At 50.1% G+C, this 22,477-nt stretch overlaps 10 protein-coding genes; 8 read left to right on the top strand and 2 right to left on the bottom strand.

The window, feature by feature from the left end:
• Positions 1 to 986: 986 nt before the first annotated feature.
• Positions 987 to 1,688, top strand: GSBLH_T00002760001 (uncharacterized protein; the record flags this gene model as incomplete). The annotated part of the gene is made up of 4 exons (XM_013041258.1): positions 987 to 1,169; positions 1,201 to 1,405; positions 1,436 to 1,543; positions 1,576 to 1,688. The coding sequence occupies 4 exons, from the start codon at positions 987 to 989 to the stop codon at positions 1,686 to 1,688; spliced, it is 609 nt and encodes a 202-aa protein (XP_012896712.1).
• A 1,019-nt stretch (positions 1,689 to 2,707) lies between these two features.
• On the top strand, positions 2,708 to 5,838 carry GSBLH_T00002759001 (uncharacterized protein; the record flags this gene model as incomplete). Its single annotated transcript, XM_013041257.1, has 5 exons — positions 2,708 to 2,893; positions 2,923 to 3,348; positions 3,379 to 4,033; positions 4,301 to 5,131; positions 5,162 to 5,838. The coding sequence occupies 5 exons, from the start codon at positions 2,708 to 2,710 to the stop codon at positions 5,836 to 5,838; spliced, it is 2,775 nt and encodes a 924-aa protein (XP_012896711.1).
• Positions 5,839 to 6,901: 1,063 nt separating this feature from the next.
• GSBLH_T00002758001 (uncharacterized protein) lies at positions 6,902 to 8,669 on the top strand (the record flags this gene model as incomplete). XM_013041256.1 has 3 exons in its annotated part: positions 6,902 to 6,945; positions 6,977 to 7,089; positions 7,121 to 8,669. 3 exons carry the CDS (start codon positions 6,902 to 6,904, stop codon positions 8,641 to 8,643), a joined length of 1,680 nt encoding a protein of 559 aa, XP_012896710.1. The 3' UTR covers positions 8,644 to 8,669.
• A 235-nt stretch (positions 8,670 to 8,904) lies between these two features.
• Positions 8,905 to 10,205, bottom strand: GSBLH_T00002757001 (uncharacterized protein; the record flags this gene model as incomplete). XM_013041255.1 has 1 exon in its annotated part: positions 8,905 to 10,205. The coding sequence occupies one exon, from the start codon at positions 10,203 to 10,205 to the stop codon at positions 8,925 to 8,927; it is 1,281 nt and encodes a 426-aa protein (XP_012896709.1). The 3' UTR covers positions 8,905 to 8,924.
• Positions 10,206 to 10,898: 693 nt separating this feature from the next.
• GSBLH_T00002755001 (uncharacterized protein) lies at positions 10,899 to 12,623 on the top strand (the record flags this gene model as incomplete). XM_013041254.1 has 2 exons in its annotated part: positions 10,899 to 10,952; positions 10,985 to 12,623. The coding sequence occupies 2 exons, from the start codon at positions 10,899 to 10,901 to the stop codon at positions 12,605 to 12,607; spliced, it is 1,677 nt and encodes a 558-aa protein (XP_012896708.1). The 3' UTR covers positions 12,608 to 12,623.
• An 82-nt stretch (positions 12,624 to 12,705) lies between these two features.
• GSBLH_T00002754001 (uncharacterized protein) lies at positions 12,706 to 13,480 on the top strand (the record flags this gene model as incomplete). XM_013041253.1 has 5 exons in its annotated part: positions 12,706 to 12,800; positions 12,831 to 12,907; positions 12,939 to 13,092; positions 13,121 to 13,264; positions 13,297 to 13,480. 5 exons carry the CDS (start codon positions 12,706 to 12,708, stop codon positions 13,466 to 13,468), a joined length of 642 nt encoding a protein of 213 aa, XP_012896707.1. The 3' UTR covers positions 13,469 to 13,480.
• A 408-nt stretch (positions 13,481 to 13,888) lies between these two features.
• GSBLH_T00002753001 (uncharacterized protein) lies at positions 13,889 to 14,633 on the top strand (the record flags this gene model as incomplete). Its single annotated transcript, XM_013041252.1, has 4 exons — positions 13,889 to 13,924; positions 13,955 to 14,203; positions 14,235 to 14,401; positions 14,432 to 14,633. The coding sequence occupies 4 exons, from the start codon at positions 13,889 to 13,891 to the stop codon at positions 14,631 to 14,633; spliced, it is 654 nt and encodes a 217-aa protein (XP_012896706.1).
• Positions 14,634 to 14,913: 280 nt separating this feature from the next.
• Positions 14,914 to 18,762, top strand: GSBLH_T00002752001 (uncharacterized protein; the record flags this gene model as incomplete). The annotated part of the gene is made up of 10 exons (XM_013041251.1): positions 14,914 to 14,985; positions 15,018 to 15,272; positions 15,303 to 15,716; positions 15,750 to 15,828; positions 15,859 to 16,169; positions 16,198 to 16,275; positions 16,307 to 17,608; positions 17,640 to 18,255; positions 18,277 to 18,521; positions 18,550 to 18,762. The coding sequence occupies 10 exons, from the start codon at positions 14,914 to 14,916 to the stop codon at positions 18,760 to 18,762; spliced, it is 3,585 nt and encodes a 1,194-aa protein (XP_012896705.1).
• Positions 18,763 to 19,252: 490 nt separating this feature from the next.
• On the top strand, positions 19,253 to 20,601 carry GSBLH_T00002751001 (uncharacterized protein; the record flags this gene model as incomplete). Its single annotated transcript, XM_013041250.1, has 5 exons — positions 19,253 to 19,333; positions 19,366 to 19,653; positions 19,684 to 19,775; positions 19,812 to 20,070; positions 20,101 to 20,601. 5 exons carry the CDS (start codon positions 19,253 to 19,255, stop codon positions 20,599 to 20,601), a joined length of 1,221 nt encoding a protein of 406 aa, XP_012896704.1.
• Positions 20,602 to 20,654: 53 nt separating this feature from the next.
• Positions 20,655 to 22,128, bottom strand: GSBLH_T00002750001 (uncharacterized protein; the record flags this gene model as incomplete). Its single annotated transcript, XM_013041249.1, has 2 exons — positions 20,655 to 20,771; positions 20,806 to 22,128. The coding sequence occupies 2 exons, from the start codon at positions 22,126 to 22,128 to the stop codon at positions 20,655 to 20,657; spliced, it is 1,440 nt and encodes a 479-aa protein (XP_012896703.1).
• Positions 22,129 to 22,477: the final 349 nt, after the last annotated feature.

Here is a 22,477-nt window from a genome sequence, read left to right as displayed (position 1 = left end):
CACTCTTGAGAAAAAATAATTGTATTGTAATAAATGCATTTATGTTCTTCTATTGACCTGCTGTATTCCAAGGAATCTACCGAAAAAGTTATGTAGTTAGATATGTTGCAATTGTATAATGTGTCTGAGTACTGATTTTATGCTTTATTTATCCCTAAAAGCAAAATAACAGATGCTGCCATGTGTTGACCTTTACTGGTGTTATACACTTATCATCGAATCGACAGTTGAAAAAGTGAACATTATTCTAAATGATCTATTCAATATTATCTCTGTAGAAATATACACATATTTTGTTTCTAATATCCCACCGTTCAATGATTTGTGATTATTCATGTATCAACGTGCTCAAGCTGTTCTTGTATTAATAGACGACTAATTACCCTATTGTGTGTCTGTACTATCGATTGATGAGATATGTGCTGGGAAAGGAATACCAAAAAAGCTAATACTGTATAGATTGGCCATACAATAAGGGTTATATATATATATATCAGCTATTGATATACATCTTACAGCCAGTTTATCATCCTCAGTATTGTCTTCAGAAACAACCAAAATGTTCATCAGTCCCTTCTTCATAAGTAGCTCATCATTCTCTTCTATATAGGTCTATGATCTAGCATGTTTTCATTCCTTGCTCACCAAAATAAACCATCATGGAACTATACTGCTTTTTTCGATTCACCATTCTAGACTCCTGAAATAATAGGTGCCTTTGGAAACATCACGCATAGAACACATACTTCGCCCTTCCCCTCCACTGCATTCCCAACGCTACCGAGCTTGAATAAAGAAACGAACCTTCATAATCTCTTTCATCATTCACCAAAAACGCGATCTCTAATATCGATAATTAATCACTTGGGCTATGAAACGATGGTAACACTGCCGAAATAATTCTCATTGATCATCGAAAAGCAGTACCTCAAAGACAATACCATTTCCAGCTTCTTCATTATCCGATTGTGCCTGAATAACAGTCAATGCTTACTGGGATGAAGAATTTAATTGTATTCTGTTTGATGGGTTTAATGGCAACCAATGCACTTACTATCACATTGAAGAATGGAGTTGAACAGTGTATTTGGGAAGTGGGGAAAGCTGGAGATCAGCTATACGCTTCGTATGAAGTAACCAAGGGAGATGAGAAAAATATAATTGTTTCTGTACTTTTCTGAGAGTGTGCTAATGTTGCAGATTACTGATAAAAACAAAGCAAAAGTGTACCAGTCTGAGGGGAAGCCAAGCGATGATTTTAGTTACAACTTTGAAGGCGAGAATCGAATAACAATGTGCTTTTCCACTCGCCGTTCGGAGGAAACAAGTATTTCCTTCCGGTATCAAGTAGGAAATGAGCTCAAGCCGATCAACAAATCTCCTCGAACTGAATACGTGACTTCCAGTAGTCGTTATCATTCTCTTTACCTTGCAGATGATGTAAATAACCTGGCTGATAAACTGCAGTATGTCGCCACTGAGATTTACGCTATGCAGGACGAGCAGCGTTACACGCGTGAGAAACAGCATAACTATAAGCAAGGTATGATGAGGTGCTTTGTGGACGACATTTAGATCTGATAAAGCTGAAGAGAAAGGTGATAATCTCTTCTCTTTTCGAGGCTGTTGTGATGTTGTTGTGTGTGCTACTGCAGTTCTTCCAATACCGTAGTATGATTCGAGTGTGATTGTGAGGATTGTTTGTGACAATAAACTTGTATATGAAAATGTCAAATGAAAGACAGGTCTTCCATAGCTCAGTTGGTTAGAGCGTGCGGCTGTTAACCGCAAGGTCGACGGTTCAAGCCCGTCTGGGAGAGTTTCTTTTTGCTTTTTGCTTTTTTGTTTTATTCACACTTCACTCATATTTCCTCTGTTTACGATTCTTCAATAGAATGGAGGTGGAGGGAGATCCACCAAAGTCTGTCCTATCTCCTACGTTGGAATCTTTTGAAGCATTTATCGGCGCTTATGTGAAATACATCCCAGAAAAAATCCAAGTGGAAAAGAGAATCAGAGAAATACAGGAGTATAGCAAAAATAAGCGCGTGAGAAAGGATATTCCCAAATCACCTGAAAAGGTATTACTTTTCGAAATGAAATAACTCTGCTTAGACACACTGGGATTACATGTTGGCAGAAATGAAATGGCTGGCAAACGACTTTCTGGAAGAGCGAAAACGCTTTATAAAGAAGAGGAAAGAAGTGTGCAAAGAAGTACTTACCGTAGCTAAGCTAAAGAAGGAGGCAAAGGAGAGGAAGAGACAGGCACGCAAGTGTAAAGGCTATTTGATTTGTAGGAGATGGCAAAAGAACAGAGAGTAGTAGCGAAGCATATCAGTAAGCATATCACAATGTATTGGAACAAAATTGACAAGATTGTCGTCTACAAGCACAAGGGGTTTGCAATCTGAGCGTTTCTCACATCCAGTCAACTCTACGAACGGCGCAGCGAGCTGATGGATCGTCATCTGCAGTTTATGTTGAAGCAGACGGAAGATTACACAGAACGCCTTTCCAGTCGCATCATTGATGGTACAGACCCGAACTGTATAACCTGTCCGCCCATTTTATTCTAGCCAAATCGAAAATCCGCCCTCCCTACCTGCTGAATCCCAAATACAAGCTTCGTCCCTATCAAGAAAAAGGTCTGGAATGGCTCGTTTCGCTCTATGAGCAGGGACTAAGCGGGATCTTAGCCGACGAAATGGGACTTGGGAAGACCCTGCAGACCATCTCTCTCTTAGCCTATCTAGCCGCAGTAAAGGGCATCTGGGGTCCTCATCTGATCGTTGTGCCGACGAGCACTATGTTGAATTGGGAGTGCGAGTTCAAGCGATTCTGTCCCGCCTTGAAGGTCTTGACGTACTACGGAACCGCCAAAGAGCGCCAAGTAATCGCGAACCGATTGTTCTTTTGTAGGAAAAGCGAAAAGGCTGGTCGCAAGGCGGCGGGTTTCAGGTGTGCATCACCTCGTATCAGCTCGCTGTGCGCGACGTGTCGGTGTTTCGTCGCAAGAAGTGGGTGTACATGGTGTTGGACGAGGCGCACAACATCAAGAATTTCCAGTCCGAACGCTGGCAAATCCTCCTTCATTTCAACACAAAGCGGCGGCTTCTGCTCACCGGAACGCCTCTGCAGAACAGTCTGATGGAGCTGTGGTCGCTGATGCATTTCCTGATGCCCGCGCTCTTCCGAAGCCGCGGGGAATTCGCGTTCTGGTTCAGCAACCCAATGAATCAGATGGTGGAAGGCGAGCGGAGCGTAAACGCGCGGCTGGTGCACCGTCTGCACGAGGTGTTGCGTCCGTTTATTCTCCGCCGACTGAAGAGCGAAGTGGAGAAGGAAGTGCGGCGCAGCGCGAGGCTTGAAGTCTAGATGCCCAAGAAATACTTCCACATCGTGACCTGTCCGCTGAGCAAGCGCCAGCGGTTCCTCTACGAGGACTACATCGGGCGGCGCAACACGCGCGAGCAGCTGGCTAGCGGGTCGTTTCTCTCGATGATGGGCGTGCTGATGCAGCTCCGAAAGGTCTGCAATCATCCCGACCTCTTCGAGACCCGCCCCATCCGCACGCCTTTCATTTGTGAGTGTATTGAGTTCCCAATTCCCCGGCTTGTGGAGCGAATGGCGCGAACCGAGCGCGGCGTGGTGTTTTCGCACACGCTGAATCGATGTATGTGGGAGCAGGACGCTCTGGAGAGATCCTCGTTGCAGCAGAACGCTCTGGAGAGATCCTCGTTGCAGCAGGACGCGCTGACCGACGCCGCGTTGGACGCTGCGGACTGGCGACGCTCGCTGCGGATATTCCCTTCGTTCTGCCGCCGCGTTGCGCTGGTGAACGATTTCCGGCTGGTGGATCGCGAGACGGACAGCATGGGCGCTGCGCTGCTTCGCCGATCGCTCCAGCCGAATTCGAATGCGTTCCTCGACGAGATCGTGGAGCTCCAGGCCACGTTCAATCCCAATTCTGCGCTCATCCAGGAAGTCCACGCCGCCGCTTTTAGCTCCACCTTCTTCCCCGCTCCCTCCAGTCCCCTTTCCCTCGTCCCTCCATTCTAGAAGCCTGGTCCGCTTCCACGGTTTCCACGTTCCGCGGGATCCAGCAGCAGACCGTCGAGGAGACGCTGATTCGGCAGCGAATCCGCGCCGTTCGGCTCGCCGAACACAACCAGCGCGCGCTGCAGCGCGTTCCGCTGTGGGGGTCCGATCTTCGCGCGTTGGTTTCCGTCTATCGACGCCCCACCGCCGACGTGCGGGCGAATTCCCGCGGGTGGGAGGACTTCACGCGCGCGCTGAGCGCCCTGGTTCCCGATTTCCCCGCGGTGTGCGAGAGGGAAAAGGCGAACGTGGAGAACTACACGGTTCTGGTGGCGCGAACGCGTCCCATGCATCCAATCCGCTCGACGCTCGGCGATCTGGAGGCGAATTTCCGCGGGTGGGACGCAGAAAGTCGCGCGGCGGCGGTTTCCTTCCGTCGAGACTACGGCAAACTGTACGGTTCCCGCGGGGATGCGACGTAGACCGGCGATCCACGCGTGGGAAATGCTGCACAGTGTGCAATTCCCCGAGAAGCGGCTGCTGCAGTACGACTGCGGGAAGCTGGAGGTGCTGAGCGCCATGCTTCCGCGTCTGCGGCAGGAAGGCCATCGCTGCCTGCTGTTTACGCAGATGTCGCGCATGCTGGACATCTTCGAGACGTTTCTGAACATGCACCACTTCACGTACCTGCGGATGGACGGGTCCACGCCGCTGCCGCAGCGCCAGAAGATGATGGAGAAGTTCAACAACGACAACCAAGTGTTCGTGTTCATCCTCAGCACGCGCTCGGGCGGGCTGGGAATCAATCTGGTGGGCGCCGACACGGTGATTTTCTACGACTCGGACTGGAACCCGGCGATGGACGCGCAGGCGCAGGACCGCGCGCACCGCATCGGGCAGACGCGCGACGTGCACATCTACCGCCTGGTGAGCGAGAGCACCGTGGAGGAGAACATCCTCAAGAAGGCCAATCAGAAGCGGCATCTCTCCCAGCTCTCCCTCGAGGAGGGTCGCTTCACCACGCAGTCCTTCATCCAGGAGATGACCGTCCGCGACATTCTCGGCGCGCAGCCCGCGGAGAACCAGGCAGGTCGGCGAGGGGCGCAGCGATGAGGAATAGAGGTCCTGAACGGCGCGTCGTTTCGCGGGCTGTCCGACGCGGAAGTGGCCAAGGCGCTGAGCGCCGTCGAGGATTCCAACGACGCGCTCGCGGCGCAGCGCGCGACCGCCGAAGCCTCCGCGCTGGAGACCGAGCTGGAGCGGATCGACGAGCCCGAAGGAGGGCAGGGAGCCGGTTCGGGAGCCGGTTCGGGAGCCGGTTCGGGAGCCGGTTCGGGAGCCGGTCTGGGTCCTGGAGATGCATCGAACGCGGAGAAACAAGCGGCGGAGTTCGAGAAATCGATCCAGAAGGCGGACCAAGAGGCGAAAACGGAGCTGAAAGCGTGGGCAGGAAAGAACTCGGAGCATCTGATCGCGCTGGAGAAGGCGCTGCCGGCGATCCAGAGACGGTCGATTCGGTTCAAGGAGGTGTGCGAACCCATCCCGGAGGTTACGCCGGAGGCGCTGCGAGCCGAGTTGGAGGGATTGGAGGAGGAAGAGAAGGAATGGGAGGAAGAGCAGGTGGAAGCGATGAAGGAAGCGGAGGAAGAGATCAAACAGAAGGACCAGGATCCGACGCCGCTGGAAGCGACCGGGGTGGGGACGATTGCGGAGATGGCGAAGGTGTATGCGGGTTATCGGAAGGATATTAAGGTGAAAATCGAGAGAGCGATGCGGACCGGTAAAATTGTAATTTAAAAGGGTGTTTGATGAAGAAATCTTTTGTTCTCTTTGGACGGTTTTAAAAACCATTTTCTCTTTTTAGAAATTCGAAAAATGAGCACTGTTATTACGATGGATGAAGCGATCAAGAAACTGGCGGATATGTTTCCGACATTCGACGTGGAAGTATTGCGGATGGTCTTGACGGAAAATAGTATCCCTTTGTGTGGGAGATTGTAATTGTTGTAGGGGGCAGCATGGAAAAGACGATTGCTTCGTTACTGATAATGTCAGGAGATACCAACCCTGAATTAGTAAGCACGTAGGGTAGAGTGTGGAATTCAAATGATTAGCGTCAAAAAGGATACGTCTCTGGATATTAGCGAGGAGACGGAGCAAGAAGTGAGAGCGTTGGAAAGAAAATATGGTTTGAATTTGCACCGAACGTGGTGCACGCGTTTGCCTAAAGATTTGTTGATTGTGATTGTTTTGTGGATATTTGAGAAACTAGATTCACATTGCGCCCCAGAGACAAATTGAACCAATGGATATCGATTTGAAGTCGGATGTCCATTACTCGAGGTTTGGAAATCGAAGTTCCTATCCAAATCGGACGTTTGCTGCATATGGTTGAATGCGCCTGCATTGTGTGATTCTGTAGGTTCGCGCGGTGGAGGCTACTCCTACTACATGCCTGATGAAGCTTCTTTTAGTGCTGTGTCCATTTCCTCGCTTGGACGCGACATCAAAGAAAAGTTTTCGAACTTTATGAACCGAAAGAAGGGATACCAGTTAACGAAGACGACTGAAGATTAAGTGGATGCTTGCTTTTCTTTCCCTCTTTGTTGGAAATCGTTATTTTTGTGCATGCGCTTCCTGAAAATAAAAATGAATTCTTTGTATATCACCTCCTGTCAGATTCTTTTCCAAAATAGACCATGTGAACCATAGGATTTGCTATGTAATAGCAGACAATATACTCTATTGATCCATACTGTGAAATCTGGTCGACATGTTAAAAGGAGAAGAGAGATTTCCCATGGGAGTTTCATTCATGATCCCTCTCCACAAATTCTTTCTCATATTATTTTTATAAAATATGCTTTCTGCTCGTTTTGTAAAATCCGTTGTCCCTGTGTTGAAGTAACTTGCTGACAATGTATCTGAGGAATAGGAGCCAGGCTTTGATGGGTTGTGTAGCTCGCCATATTGAGACCACTGGAGCTGCCCTGGGTCTCGATAAGCTGGGCATTAACGTCGGCAAGGTTCACCGTAACTTGACTTATGGTGCGTGATGTGTGCGGTGTTTGATAGGTAGATGAGATTGCTGAGCACGAGAAGAAGAACAACGAAGGAGTGTTCACGAACACCGGAGCTTTCGAAGTAGACACTGGAATCTACACCGGAAGATCTCCTCAGGATAAATACTTTGTGGAGAGAGAGCCCAGCAAGAGCAACATCTGGTGGAGCCCGATCCCCCCCAACAAGCCTGTGTCTGAGAAGGTGTTCAACGAGGTGTACGACGATGTGAAGCAGTACATGAACGGCAAGGAGGTGTACGTGTTCGATGGCTACTGCGGAGCGAACCCGAAGTCGCGCAAGTGCGTGCGTTTTGTGACGGAGTACGCTTGGCAGCACCACTTCGTGACGAACATGTTCGTTCGCCCCAAGTCTGTGGAGGAGCTGAAGAACTTCAAGCCGGAGTTCACTGTGATCAACACGTGCAAGGGTCTGGTGAACAAGAACTGGAAGCGCCAGGGCCTGAACTCGGAGGCGTTCGTGGGCTTCGATATGGAGAACAACCTTGCGATCGTGGTGGGCGCGAAGTACGGAGGCGAGATGAAGAAGGGTATCTTCGGCGTGATGAACTACTGCCTGCCTCTGCAGGGCATTCTGCCGATGCACTGCTCGGCGAACGTGGGCAAGGACGGCGACTCGGCGCTGTTCTTCGGTCTGTCGGGCACGGGCAAGACGACGCTGTCGGCGGACCCGAAGCGATTCCTGATCGGAGACGATGAGCACGGCTGGGACGACGACGGTATCTTCAACTTCGAGGGCGGCTGCTACGCGAAGACGATCAATCTGTCGAAGGAGAAGGAGCCGGATATTTGGAACGCGATCAAGCGCGACGCTCTGCTGGAGAACGTGATGGTGCGTCCCGACGGCTCGCTGGACTACAACGATGTGAGCAAGACGCAGAACGGCCGCGTGGCGTACCCGATCTACCACATCAAGAACTACAAGCCGGACAGCATGGCGGGCCATCCCAAGGCGATCATCTTCCTGACCTGCGATGCCTACGGCGTGCTGCCTCCGATCAGCAAGCTGACCACGGAGCAGGCCATGTACCACTTCCTGTGCGGCTACACCGCGAAGGTGGCCGGAACGGAGCGCGGCATCAAGGAGCCCGTGCCCAACTTCTCGCCCTGCTTCGGCGGAGCGTTCATGCCGATGAACCCCATCGTGTACGCGAAGCTGCTCGGTGAGAAGCTGAACCGCCATGGCACCAAGGTCTATCTGCTCAACACCGGATGGACTGGAGGCGGCTACGGAGTGGGCAAGCGCATGGACATCCCCGTCACCCGCGCCTGCATCGACGGAATCCTCAGCGGATCCATCGAGAAGGCCGAGCTCCGCCACAACGACCGCTTCAATCTGGAGGTGCCCACCCATGTCGAGGGAGTCGACGATCATCTGCTCTGGCCTCGCAACACCTGGGCTGACAAGGAGGAGTACGACCGTGTCGCCAAGAAGCTCGCTGGAAAGTTCGTCGAGCACTTCAAGCAGTTCCAGGTGCCCGGACTGCCCGACTATTCGCCTTATGGACCTCGCACCGATTAAGTGTAGCTTTTTAGAGTATCAGTTCAGCCTTGTTTGTTGTGAATCATAATCATAGTAATCATAGTAATTATTATTATCGTGGAGGAAGGAAAGAGAGATTGGGTAAGAGAATAAGCAGCAGCAGCAGCAGTTTGTTTATTTCTAAGTCACACAACCTAACATGTTGTATTTTTAATCGATTAGCAAAATTATCATATATTGATTCATTTCATTATATTACAATATATATTCATTCAAATTCATTTAATATAACAAACAACATTGTAATAATAGTAGATGCCTTACATACAAACCTGAGTAAAGTCCACATTAGGCACAGAAACACCAGGCAAGCAAATGTTCTTCAGCATATTCATGGTCTTATCATTCATAGGATAGCTGTGTCCACACTTGCTAACCAGAGTGTTAGCCAATTCAGCAACACAAGAAGCAGAGTAACTCTCAGCAGCAGAAGTCAAAGCTTGGTTAGCAGCCTTCTCGTTCATCAGCAAACGGCCCAGTCTCATCACTTCCACTTCCTTCTTAGCCTCAGCCATCAGAATCGTTTCGTAAGCCTTCATGGCAGTTTCCTTGTCCTTGCCACTAGCACGAATCGCGTTCCACTTAGCCAGGTGAGCAGGCACATCAGCCTTCGCAATCTTCTCAGAATCATCAGCCTTACGAGCATTCAAGCGGTTAGCAGGAATGTTACCCATGAAAGTGCTCAGAGGCAGCTTTCCAAGCTCAAGATCACCCCACTTACTAGCATTCTGGCTACTAGACTCAGCAACCTTCGCGTGAATATGATCATGAAGCTCATCCAGAGTGTGTTCAGTTCCACCCTCAATGAACCACTCCATAGCATTATCCCAGTAGCAAGACAAGCAAGTACCGAGAGCCTTCTTATTCACAACATCATTAGGAGGACAATGAGATTCATAAGAAGAGTGATCAGGATCAGCAGCAGTCAGAGCGTACACATTCAACGACTTATCAAGATTCACGAACATGGATCCAGAATAGCAAGCCTCCATCAAAAAGAGGAAACGCTTGTACATGTGGTTCTCGTGCATATATTCGAGGGTCTTTATCAGATCTCTCTCAGAGACAGTGCTGCTTCCAACAAGAATCGAACCAGGACCTCCGTGAGAAGTGAAATAGAGCATAATATCATCCTCAGCAGTAGTCTTCAGGACACGAGGATTCTCCATTTCCGTGAGCTTTTTCAACTCCTCCACATCAGCTCTCATGATAGCAAGCATAACCTTCCCGGACATCTGGTCCTCTTCGTAGTCAATATGCTCGACACATCCATGAGCGTAGTCCTTTCCAGGAGCTTCAGGAGAATCATCAGTGTACAAGTCACCAGGGAAAGGATTTCTCGGTAAATCACTCACAGCATGCGTGCTCATCAGAATAATGTTCTCAGCCTTCATACCTCCAGCAATCAGGTCCTTGTACATACGGCAACTCTCCGACTGGACACCATAGTCAGGCCAGTTGGCTCTAGGAGCAATAATGATGGCAAATCTATCGGCAGAGGCGATAGAAAGAATAGCTAAAGCAATGAAAAGAGCGTACATTTTTTTGAGATATCAAGAATGAAGAATGACGCTTGTTGAACGAAATTTCGTTCAACAAATCAACTCGCAACTTAGTTAACAGAATTACGATAGTGCACTTCGCGCGATATAGACATCCGATACTAGGTAGTATGAAATGATATCCATTTCCATATTGTCTCTACTTTTTTCTATGCTTGAATTAGTTTCGAAGTCTTACTCAGCGCTTGTTTGTGAGATTTTTTTTGTTTACATCAGAATCTGATTTTCACCATTCGGGTAGTACCTCACTAAAGATTTGAAAGAATTGTGTTTGTCCATTCTGAATGATCCCAAAAATAGATAGTTTTTCAGATTTAAGCAGAATAGTGTGCGGTAAGTTACCGTGCCGCTTTTCACTTGAGCAAGTACGTTCTTTGAATATCGAAAGTGTTTGAAAGAAGTAGCGTTCGAAAAAATCATACCTTTCTAAATATACACTTTCTATTCTATCGCGATGTCTAATTGGGTTGCTAATCCTTGTTCCCATTTACGGCGGCAATAAAACTCCTTTGTGAAAAACCGAGTCAAGATTATCAAATGAGTGTACTGCAAAAATGGTAACACATTTTCGAAACGGAAGCACAAACAAAAAAGGGAAAAAGTAGTAATGCGTCATTTCATGATCGGGGTTTTATCAAATCGATTTTTGGTTTTTCACATAGATTATTTCGTATGCTTTCCAAGATTCTTTTTGTTGCTCTGGCATTACTTGCCGCCGCCTCTGCCGTAGGTTATTATGCATAATTCTCAGTTTTTAGGCTGATAAGGTGAAGGCCTCTCTTTATTTCGAATCCTATTGCCCTGGCTGCGAGTATTTCATTACTCATAGCTTGGTTGAACTTCATGAGACCGAGGATTTGATGGCTATTACCGATTTGGAACTCGTTCCTTATGGAAATGCCCGTGTTATTACTCGTGATCCTCCCACTTTCCAGTGCCAGCATGGTGATAAGGAGTGCTATGGAAACTACATTGAGCTTTGCTCTCAGGAGCACTATCCTGAGAAGTGGTGGCCTTTCATTCTCTGCCAGGAGACTTCTGTTGATTTCTCTGACGAGGGTGTTGAGAAGTGTGCTGCTGCTGCTGGAGTGGATGCTCAGGTGATTCTCTCTTGTGCTAAGGGTACTGAGGGACCTGCTCTTCATCTGGTTGCTGCTGATAAGACTCCTGCTGATCACAAATGGGTCCCTTGGATTGTTGTCGATGGCAAGGTCTTGGAACACACCACCGATTTCTTCAAGGCTATCTGTGAAGCTTATAAGGGAGAGAAGCCTGAGTCCTGCGGCAAGTATGAGGCGAACGAAGCCCCTAAGGTGAAGGCTACTCTCTATTTCGAGTCCTATTGCCCTGGCTGCGAGTATTTCATCACCAACGAGCTTGTGAAGCTTCATGAGACTGAGGATTTGATGGCTATTACCGATTTGGAACTCGTTCCTTATGGAAATGCTCATGTTATTACTCGTGATCCTCCCACTTTCCAGTGCCAGCATGGTGATAAGGAGTGCTATGGAAACTACATTGAGCTTTGCTCTCAGGAGCACTATCCTGAGAAGTGGTGGCCTTTCATTCTCTGCCAGGAGACTTCTGTTGATTTCTCTGACGAGGGTGTTGAGAAGTGTGCTGCTGCTGCTGGAGTGGATGCTCAGGTGATTCTCTCTTGTGCTAAGGGTACTGAGGGACCTGCTCTTCATCTGGTTGCTGCTGATAAGACTCCTGCTGATCACAAATGGGTCCCTTGGGTGGTCGTTGATGGTAAGGTGATGGGTGAGAGTGACGACTTCTTCCAAATGATTTGCGATGCTTATAAGGGAGAGAAGCCTGCTTCCTGCAAGAAGGCTCAGAAGAACGAAGCTCCTAAGGTGAAGGCTACTCTCTATTTCGAGTCCTATTGCCCTGGCTGCGAGTATTTCATCACCAACGAGCTTGTGAAGCTTCATGAGACTGAGGATTTGATGGCTATTACCGATTTGGAACTCGTTCCTTATGGAAATGCCCGTGTTATTACTCGTGATCCTCCCACTTTCCAGTGCCAGCATGGTGATAAGGAGTGCTATGGAAACTACATTGAGCTTTGCTCTCAGGAGCACTATCCTGAGAAGTGGTGGCCTTTCATTCTCTGCCAGGAGACTTCTGTTGATTTCTCTGACGAGGGTGTTGAGAAGTGTGCTGCTGCTGCTGGAGTGGATGCTCAGGTGATCCTTTCTTGTGCTAAGGGTACTGAGGGACCTGCTCTTCATCTGATTGCTGCTGATAAGACCCCTGCTGATCACAAATGGGTCCCTTGGGTGGTCGTTGATGGTAAGGTGATGGGTGAGAGTGACGACTTCTTCCAAATGATTTGCGATGCTTATAAGGGAGAGAAGCCTGCTTCCTGCAAGTAATGTATCTGAACACTTGTATTTGTTTGTTTTAGTCGTAATCCAAAAATATTGTGTATTTTATCGAGTTTACCACTTTCTTTTTGAAAAACTTGATTGAAATGGTTTCCGTCGCATTGTTTTTACCTAATATTATTGGCTATATTCGTGCTATCACTGGAATTATTAGTTTTCTGTTCGTAGACACAAATCCTAAGTAAGTGTATTCAACCTTGATTATTCCCAGTGTGTTTTGCTGTCTCTACTTTTTTAGCTATATTCTAGATGCTATGGATGGTGTTGCTGCAAGAAGGTTCAACCAATGTCCCCGTTTGATAGTTGAGGTCAGTTTTAGGTTCTCACTTTGGAGCAGTGCTTGATATGATATGCGACCGGTTCTGTACGTGTTCTTTATATCTGGCTCTTGCCTGCATTTATCCGGAATACAAATATTTCATCATAGTTATGCTTATACTGGAGATCACAAGTCACTGGATTCAGATGTTCTCGTATAGATTGGTTTTCTGTTCTCATTAGTGCTACTCTTGTGGGTAAAAGTCACAAAGCGATTGATGAAGAGCGTCCGTGGATTCTGCGCTTCTACTACGTGGTTCCCTATTCTCTCTTTGTTGTCTGTCTGCTTAACGAGACTTGGATTTTCTCAAATTACATGCTCTACTTGTTTTTCTTCCTCTTCTTTGATTTAATTTTAGCGCCGGTAAGGGAATGATTCCGGAGTTCACAATCCCGATCTGGAAGTTCTTCAATATTGCCTTCCTTCCTGTCTTTGCTTTCAAGCAGATTGTGTCTCTAGTGGCTCTCTTCGATAGTTCGAAGAGCATTATTCAATTTGATGAGGAGGAAAGAGCAGCTAAGAAGGATTAACGAACTCTTGCTCGCTTGTTTGTTTGTTTGTTTGTTAGAAAGTATTGTGGAAATGTCGCCGCAATTCAAAAGAAAGAGGAGGAGTGGTAATTTGCGCAAGAATGAAGATGTTAGCTCCGAAGAAGAGGTTACTGTGGTGGCTGATGAATCCAAGAAGCAGAAAGTGACACCAGTAAATACGACTTAGCTGTAGGTGAATATGCTTTCTTCAGTATCCTTAAAGCCAAAAGATGTAAACTTGTATATCTCCTGGCTTTTCGTACTATTTGTAGAAACATTAAGTCAGATATGTCTGAGAAGCGCTTTGAAGCTTCTGGAGGAATTTATACGACCTTAGGATATGAAGATACAGAACAGTTGCATTAGACGGTGTTTTTCATATATAGTGATAAAATAGCACAGCTGAGAGAACAAATTCGGATGCAAAAGGAGGCTGAAGAGAAAGGAGAACAGCTCGTTGGCGAAGAGGAGTCACTTGACCTGTAGGATCCTAAAATTTACCGGGGCGCCACAGGCTATCACCAATATATAAAGAAGACAGAAGCCCAGCTCTCGAACAACAAGTTCACCGGAACGCAAGGCCCTATCCGGGCTACGAGCCATATTGCAATCAGCAATCGATTCGACTACCAGCCTGATGTCTGTAAGGATTACAAAGAGACTGGATATTGTGCGTTTGGAGATTCCTGCATTTTCCTACATGATCGAGGCGACTATAAAAGTGGCTGGGAGATTGTAGCCATTCATGAATTGGATAACGGAACAGGAACGCGACTGGAATAAAGAGCAGGAAGAAAAACGCAAACGACGAGAACGAGGGGAAGCTTCCGAAGATGAAGACAACAAGTACGTAATTGAGAGTAGCGACGAGGAGGAACTGCCATTTGCTTGCTTTATCTGCAGAGAACCGTTTACGAATCCGGTGGTTACGAAGTAATGATTGGGCGTTGGGCTGAGAAGCAGCTGTGGACACTATTTCTGTGAGAAGTGCGCGTTGGAGCAGTATCGGAAAACGTCAAAGTGCTTCGTTTGCGGAAAGGATACCAATGGCTGTTTTAATCGAGCTACCGAAATCATCAATCGCATTGAGAAGATGAGAAACGACGAATCGCCCAAGTCAGAAGAGTCGGATTCGAATTCGGAAGGGGGAAATGGCACGGATTAAATATGTTTGTTTGTTTGTTCTGAAAACCGCGGTTATAGCACGTCCATCTTTTTTTGTATATTCTCTTTGAATTGGAAATACAACTCAACGGGAATAATGGAAATTGACGACCAGTATCTGTATGATGACTATGAGATGGAAGGAGACGAGGCAGAGGAGATTACGGAGGTTTGGGGCGTAGAATATGTCTTTTGAATAGGACGATACCTGGACTATCATCAATTCGTTCTTTCTTGAGAAGGGACTTGTTAGTCAGCAGCTTGACTCCTTCAATAACTTTATGAACCGAACCATCGAGCAACAGATAAGGGATCAATCAGATCGAGGCATTGAAGCCATTTCTGAAGGACAGGTGTGTTTTTCTCGAACGTTCCTAATGTTTAGTATACAACCATAGCAGATAATGACGAAGATCAAATAAAAATATCTATCACAATGGATGGAGTGAAGGCATCGCGCCCTACGGTGGCTTCTACCGGTGCCGAACAGAGTAGTGTGTTGTGGCCGCGTGAGGCTCGATTACGTAATTTGACGTATGCTGCATCAATATATGTTGGAATGACGCAAACCTCCGTCCATATAAAAGGAAACGAGAGCGATGATGCTGTTTCCAAGTCTATGGATATCCGCCTATGCACAGTGTGCATATTGGAGATTTGTCACAAATAGATTCCAGTAATGCTTCGTTCTGAAGCCTGTAATCTATATGGTCTCGATGATGAGCGCCGCGCCAGCATAGGCGAGTGTATCTATGACCAGGGAGGTTATTTCATCATCAATGGCAGCGAGAAGGCCATCATCGCCCAAGAGCGCCAAACCACCAACAAAGTCTATGTGTTCGAAAAGAAGCAGCCCTCGAAATACTCCTGGACGGCCGAGATCCGAAGCGTGCCAGAAGGGAGCAGCGTGCCGGCGCAGACCCTCATGCTCTGCATGTATGCGCACTCCTCGAAGTCCCAAATCAAAAACAAATACTGCATCTGGGCGAAGCTGCCCACGCTGAGCGATGAAATCCCGGTGTGCATTCTCTTCCGCGCGCTGGGGTGCGAGAACGACCGATCGATCATCCAGCACATCTGCTATGTAGGGCGGTCGGGCAGCGGGTCGAGCGTGTAGAACTTCGACGATGTGGAGATGATGGAGCGGTTCCGGCCTTCGCTCGTCGAGGCATCGGAGTGCAGAACGCGCGAGGTGGGTCTGCGCGAGGGCGATGAGGGGTAGGAAGCGTTGAACTTCATCGCGACGCGCCATCCGAAAATGATCGATGAGAACGGAACGCGGCCGAGATCCGAACGAGTCAAGTTCGCCAGCCGTCTCCTTCAGAAGATCATGCTGCCGCACATCAACGTGGACTTCGGCCCCAACAGCAACTGCAAGAAGGCGTTCTACCTGGGCTATATGGTGCACAAGCTGCTGAACTGCTCGCTGAATCGCAACGAGCAGGAGGACCGAGACCACATCAGCAACAAGCGAATGGATCTGGCAGGTCCGATGATCGGCCGTCTGTTCCACGGCCTGCTCTACCGATTCACCAAAGTAGGAATGGGGTTTGGCTGCCAGCTAGGAACTGCGCAGCCACATGAAGAAGGTGGTCAACAGTCGGAAGGGAAGCTCCTTCATCAACATCATGACCAACGCCAAGGTAGCTCTGGAGCAGGACGACTAACATCTAGTCCAGCATCATTTCGGACGGTCTCAAGTATTCGTTCGCCACGGGGAATTGGGGCGATCGCTCTCGCGGAATGCCCACCACGACGGGCGTTTCCCAGTCGCTGAACCGACTGACGTATGCGTCGTCGCTGTCGAGTCTGCGTCGCCTGAAGTCCCCCATCGATACCACGAGCAAGGTGACGAAGCCGCGTTTGCTGCACAGCACGCAGTGGGGAATGATGTGTCCCGCCGAGACGCCCGAGGGCCAGTCCTGCGGAATCGTGAAGAACCTCGCGCTGATGTGCTACATCTCGGTCGGAAACCCGGTAGGAGCGGCGGGTGCGCGTGATTGGCAGGTGGAGAAGATCTACCGTCTGCTGGAGAACAACGGCGTGGAGGAGCTGGAGACGATCGCGTCGTCGCTGATCCCCAAAACCACCAAGGTGTTCGTGAACGGCGTCTGGGTGGGGATCCATCGCGACCCCAAGGTGATTCTGGACCATCGCGAGGACTTCGACACGGACGTGTCCATGGTGTACGACATCCAGGAGCGAGAGCTTCGAATCACCGCGGACGCTGGCCGTTGCTGCCGTCCGCTGTACGTCGTGGATCCGATAACGCAGCGAGTGAAGATTCGTAAGTACCATCTGCGGAACCTCCAGCCCGAAACGATGTTCTCGGACCTGGTGTTGAACCGACTGATCGAGTACGTGTCGGCGGAGGAGGAAGAGTACTGCATGATTGGTATGGATCTGAAGACCATGCGAGCCTGCGTGGAGAACCGCAGCTGCACGACCTACACGCACTGCGAGATCCATCCCTCCATGATTCTGGGCGTGTGCGCCTCGATCATTCCGTTCCCCGACCACAACCAGTCGCCTCGAAACACCTACCAGTCCGCTATGGGCAAGCAGGCCATGGGCGTGTACGTCAGCAACTACCGACAGCGCATGGACACCACCGCGCACGTGCTCTCCTACCCCCAGCAGCCTCTCGTGACCACCAAAGCCATGACCTACCTGCGCTTCAAAGAGCTGCCTGCCGGCTGCAACTGCGTGGTGGCGATCTGCTGCTACTCGGGCTACAACCAGGAGGACTCGCTGATCCTGAACCAGTCCGCCATCGAGCGCGGTCTCTTCCGGTCGATCTTCTACCGCACGTACCAGGACACGGAGGTCCGTCGCGACACCACGACGTCCTCTCTGAGCCTGAGCAACCCCTCCATGGGCAACGAGCGCTTCTGCCGGCCGCTCTCCGAACAGTGCTCGATGACCAAAGACGAGGGACTCTACCGCAACCTCGACGAAGACGGTCTCGTGAAGCCGGTACGCCTTTCTCGGTCTCTTCTCATTCCAGGGCTCGCGAGTGACGGGAGACAGCATCCTGATCGGCAAGGCCACGCCCACCGGGGAGCTGAACGTGCACGGACGCTCCAATCTGAAGGACAACAGCACGGGGCTGCGCCACGCGGAGAGCGGCATCGTGGACGAGGTGATGCTGACCACCAACGAGAAGGGCTTCCGCTTCGTGAAGGTGAAAGTGCGCTCGGTGCGAGTCCCGCAGATCGGAGATAAGCTGAGCTCGCGACACGGGCAGAAGGGAACGATCGGAATGACGTATCGGCAGGAAGACATGCCCTTCACCGAGAACGGCATCGTCCCCGACATCATCATGAACCCGCACGCCATTCCTTCGCGTATGACCATCGGACAGCTCATCGAGTGTCTGCTCGGCAAGGTCGCGGCGCTGCAGGCGCGCGAGGGCGACGGCACGGCGTTCAGCGACGTGACGGTGGAGGACATCTCCAACAAGCTGCACAACGAGGGCTACCAGAAGCGCGGCTACGAAGTCCTCTACAACGGACACACCGGGCGGCGCATGGAGGCGCGCGTCTTCATGGGCCCCACGTTCTACCAGCGCCTGAAGCACCTCGTGGACGACAAGATCCACGCGCGAGCCCGCGGAATGAACAGTCTGTTGGTATATCCTTGAGCCAAACCCGGTCGAATCCTTCACCCCACGCGCCAGCCGCTCGAAGGCCGCTCGCGCGACGGAGGTCTGCGAATGGGAGAGATGGAGCGTGATGTGCTGATCGCGTACGGCGCGTCGCAGCTGGTGCGCGAGCGCTTCTTCTACTCGTCGGACGCGTACGTGGTGACGATCTGCGACGACTGCGGACTGATCTGTACGATGATCGATAATACCTATATCTGCAAAAACTGTGACAATAAAACCAGGGTTCGGTTGGAATGGGCCTTTGATCTAGTTCTCGAAGGTGGAGATCCCGTATGCCTGCAAGCTGCTCTTCCAGGAGCTCATGAGCATGAATATCGCGCCGCGCATCCACACGGGAGGGATCATGGGAGATGGAAAGGACCGATTTGGAAACGATGTGTGGCAGTTTTGTGTTTGTTACAATCGAACGTTCCATTCCTCATTTCAGAAAAAGAATGTTGAGTGCGTTCAAGAGAATGAGTAGCACTATTGCATCGTTAAAGATCCCCCAGATTTCGCAGCGTATGAGCGTGAACTTCATTAAGCAGCTGGAGCCCAGTAGGCGTTTTCGTGCGAATTTCTAACACAGACGTGAAGGCGGCTCCCATTACTGTCAAGTTTATCACCGAAGAGGAGTTGACAATGTTGAAGGCATCGACTTTGAACATTGTAGCTGGCGATTGGTTTGGCCTACTCCCTAGAATCCGTTGGTGGCATCGCAACTCGAAAACCTGAAGGTTACTCCTCGCAGTGCCTGCACTCTCATGATTCCTGAGTTTGCGGTAGAGGTCAGCATGAACGTCTAGGGAGAAGTTCTGGAACGGGAATCTCGGCTCTGTATTCCGTGATCGCTACCTTCTCATTTCTATGGGCAAGGAGAAGAGTGTGAATCTCAACGTATCCTCCGTTTCGCCTCCTCTCTCCCCTAGACCATCCGAAAGTGCGTTAACACCGCCACGACCTATCTGCAAGGCATGGACCAAACCACCGCCGTGATGGAAATCCCTTCCCTCAGCGCGCTCCCCGTGGAAGACACCGCTTCTGCCATGGCCAACGTACTCCCCTGTCGTCTTCTTTTCTCCCCTAGATCGTGGTCTGTTCCAATCATTTGCCCCACGACGGCAAATACCTCACCACCAAAGACAAGCACAAAACGCTTCTGAAAACCGTCGACTTCGTCCCCAGCAAGCCGCTCCCTGACGAGCAGGCCGCCTCGGTCGAGCAGGCGATCCGCTACGGCGCGCTGGTGGGCGAGGGCACGGTCAACGCACGGATCTGGGCGAACGAGCAGTCCAGCGAGCTGAATCCGCGCGCGTTGGAGCTGCTGTGTCGACGCATCTGCGAGCGCGACAACGTCGAATTCAAGGTCCTGCAGGTCGAAACGCGAAGCGAGCGTGAGGCGTAGGCGCCGGATCTGCAAGCCGAAGGGCTGAATCTCATCAACGCGGTGGGCCAGGGCTCCGATTGCGCGCCCCGCCTGATTCTGATGACGTACATGTAAGAAGCGAATCGAGGCGAGTGAGTGAACCGCAGAGGCGATCGATCGCAGCGGAAATTCAGCGCCGTGGTCGGGAAGGGCGTCTGCTTCGACGCGGGCGGGCTGAATCTGAAGCCGACGGGACACATCGAAGACATGCAGCTGGACATGGGCGGCGCTGCGGCGGTGCTGGGCGCGATGGACACGCTGGCGAAGATGAACGCGCCGGTCAATCTGGTAGCGGCGATCCCCGCGGTCGAGAACATGGTGGGGAGCAAAGCGTACCGTCCCGGGTCGATTCTGAAGTCGTTTGATGTGGGGGTGGCGGAGCGGAGCGAGAAATAGGGCCGATTTGTGGAGGTGTGCAATACGGACGCGGAAGGTCGGCTGATTCTGGCGGACGCGATGGCGTACGTGCAGGAGCACTACGAGATCGACTGCATGGTGGACATCTGCACGCTCACGGGCGCGATCTGCGTGGGCCTGGGCACCTACACGGCGGGACTCTTTGGAAACGACGAGAAGCTGGTGAAGGAATTGATGGAGAGCGGAGATCGGACGCGGGAGCGATGCTGGCACATGCCGATCGAGGAGGAGCACGAGCAGGAAATCCTGGACTGCAAGGTGGCGGATCTGCGGAATATGGGAGAAGGAAGAGATGGCGGCGCTTGCACGGCGGCGGCGTTTTTGAAGCAGTTCGTGAAGGGCGATCTGCCGTGGGCGCATCTGGATATCGCAGGAACGGCGATGACGAGCAAGCCGGTGGATTGGATCCCGCAGGGCGGCACGGGATATGGCGTGGCGTTGCTGACGGACTGGATGCTGCATCACAGCGAAAAGAAGTGAGGTGTTTGTTGAACAAACAAGGCAAAAATGGAGGAGAGCGTGGCGCATAGGCATTAAAAGCGGGTTCGTCTCGACAAAAACGGGCTTGGTCGGAGGTTGTGAAGATGGAGCAGCGGAAGCCTCGGCTGGAGCCGCCTTGCTCTGGGTCTCCTTTTCGGAGGTGGCGGTCTCTTGCACTTGGGACACGTAATACGAGGGCTGGACATTCGGGACAGAGGGGAGCGGACTGATCTCCGTGACTTGGTCCGGGAGATTGAAGCCTTCTTCCGAAAACCCGATCTCACTGCTTAAGTTGGCAGGGAACGAATCGTCGTTCTGCTTGCCTTCCTTGTAGATCTCCGATCCGATGTGGACGGGTTTGGCGCTGTTGACGATTGGGTTGATGGGGAGGTTGGAGGTGCTATCGGGGGAGGAAGCCAGCTTGTAGGACATGGGGATCTCGGTCGGGTTTATGACCTTATCCGAGAGGGAAAGGGTCAGATCGTCGAAGGGTTTGGGAGCTTCCGAAACAACAGGGATTGATTCGACAGGTTTCTCTTCAGCCGACGGTTCTTCTTTGACCTTCTTCTCTTCGTTAATCGCAGGCTCTTCTTCTTTCTTTACTTCTTCAACCTTCTTCTCTTCTTCAACCACAAGCACAGGAGCTGATTCGACCTTCTTCTCTTCATCAATCACAGGCTCTTCTTCCTTCTTTTCTTCTTCAACCTTCTTCTCTTCTTCAACCACAAGCACAGGAGCTGATTCGACCTTCTTCTCTTCCTTCTTTTCCTCTTCAACCTTTGCTTCTTCTTCAACTACTGGTTCTTTAATCGCAGGCTCTTCTTCTTTCTTTACTTCTTCAACCTTTTCTACCTTCTCTTCAACCACAGGTACAGGCACAGAATTGACCTTCTTCTCTTCTTCTTCCTTCCTTTCCTCTTCAACTACTTCTTCTTTCGTTTCTTTATCCACTGGCTTCTCAATCTTTTCTTCTTCAACCACAGGAACAGGAGCTGATTCGACAGGTTTCTCTTCCTTCTTCTCTTCCTTCTTCTCTTCGACTACAGGAACAGGCACCGATTCGACCTTCTTTTCCTCTTCAACCTTCTTCTCTTCTTCAACTACTGGCTCCTCTTTCTTTTCTTCGACTACAGGAACAGGCACCGATTCGACCTTCTTCTCTTCTTCGATCACTGGTTCTTCCTTCTTTACTTCTTCAACCTTCTTCTCTTCAACCACTGGTTCTTCTTCTTTCTTTTCAACTACTGACTTTTCTTCTTCAACCACAAGCACAGGAGCTGATTCGGCAGGTTTCTCTTCCTTCTTTTCCTCTTCAACTTCTGGTTCTTCTTTCTTTTCTTCGACCACAGGAACAGGCACGGATTCGACCTTCTTTTCCTCTTCAACCTTTGCCTCTTCAACTACTGGTTTTTCCTTCTTTGCTTCCTCCAGCTTTTTATCCTCCGATTGCGAGGGCGTATCTGGTGTCTTTCCTGCAGATGAAGGAGATACGCTCAGCACAATCTCATCTTCTCCAGAGGAAGCCATTTCCTCCTTCTTTGTCTCCTCAATGACCGGAGACACTTCATTTTCCTTTTCTTCCATTATGGGAGAGAGCGCGACCTTCTTCTCTTCAGCCAATGGCTCCTCGGCCTTTTCTTCAGGCTTTTTCTCTTCAACCTTTTCCACCTTCTCTTGTTCAATGACTGGAACAGGAGCAGGAATCGGCTCTACCTTCTCTTCTTTCTTCTCTGGCTCTTTAGGCTTTTCATTTTCTTTCTGAATGGGAGCAGCTACGGCAGCATCTTTGTTTGCTTTGCGAGCTCGTCGAATGGAATCTCTTCCATGTCTCTGCGGTTTGGCTTCGATTTGAGGCTTTGGCTCCTCTTTCGGTAAT

This window comes from Blastocystis hominis (genome assembly GCF_000151665.1).
Source record: "Blastocystis hominis, Singapore isolate B (sub-type 7) whole genome shotgun sequence assembly, scaffold_2".
Taxonomy (NCBI): Eukaryota; class Bigyra; order Opalinata; family Blastocystidae; genus Blastocystis; species Blastocystis hominis.
Note: the sequence above shows the minus strand (reverse complement) of the source record. Positions and strands in the feature narration are given on the sequence as shown.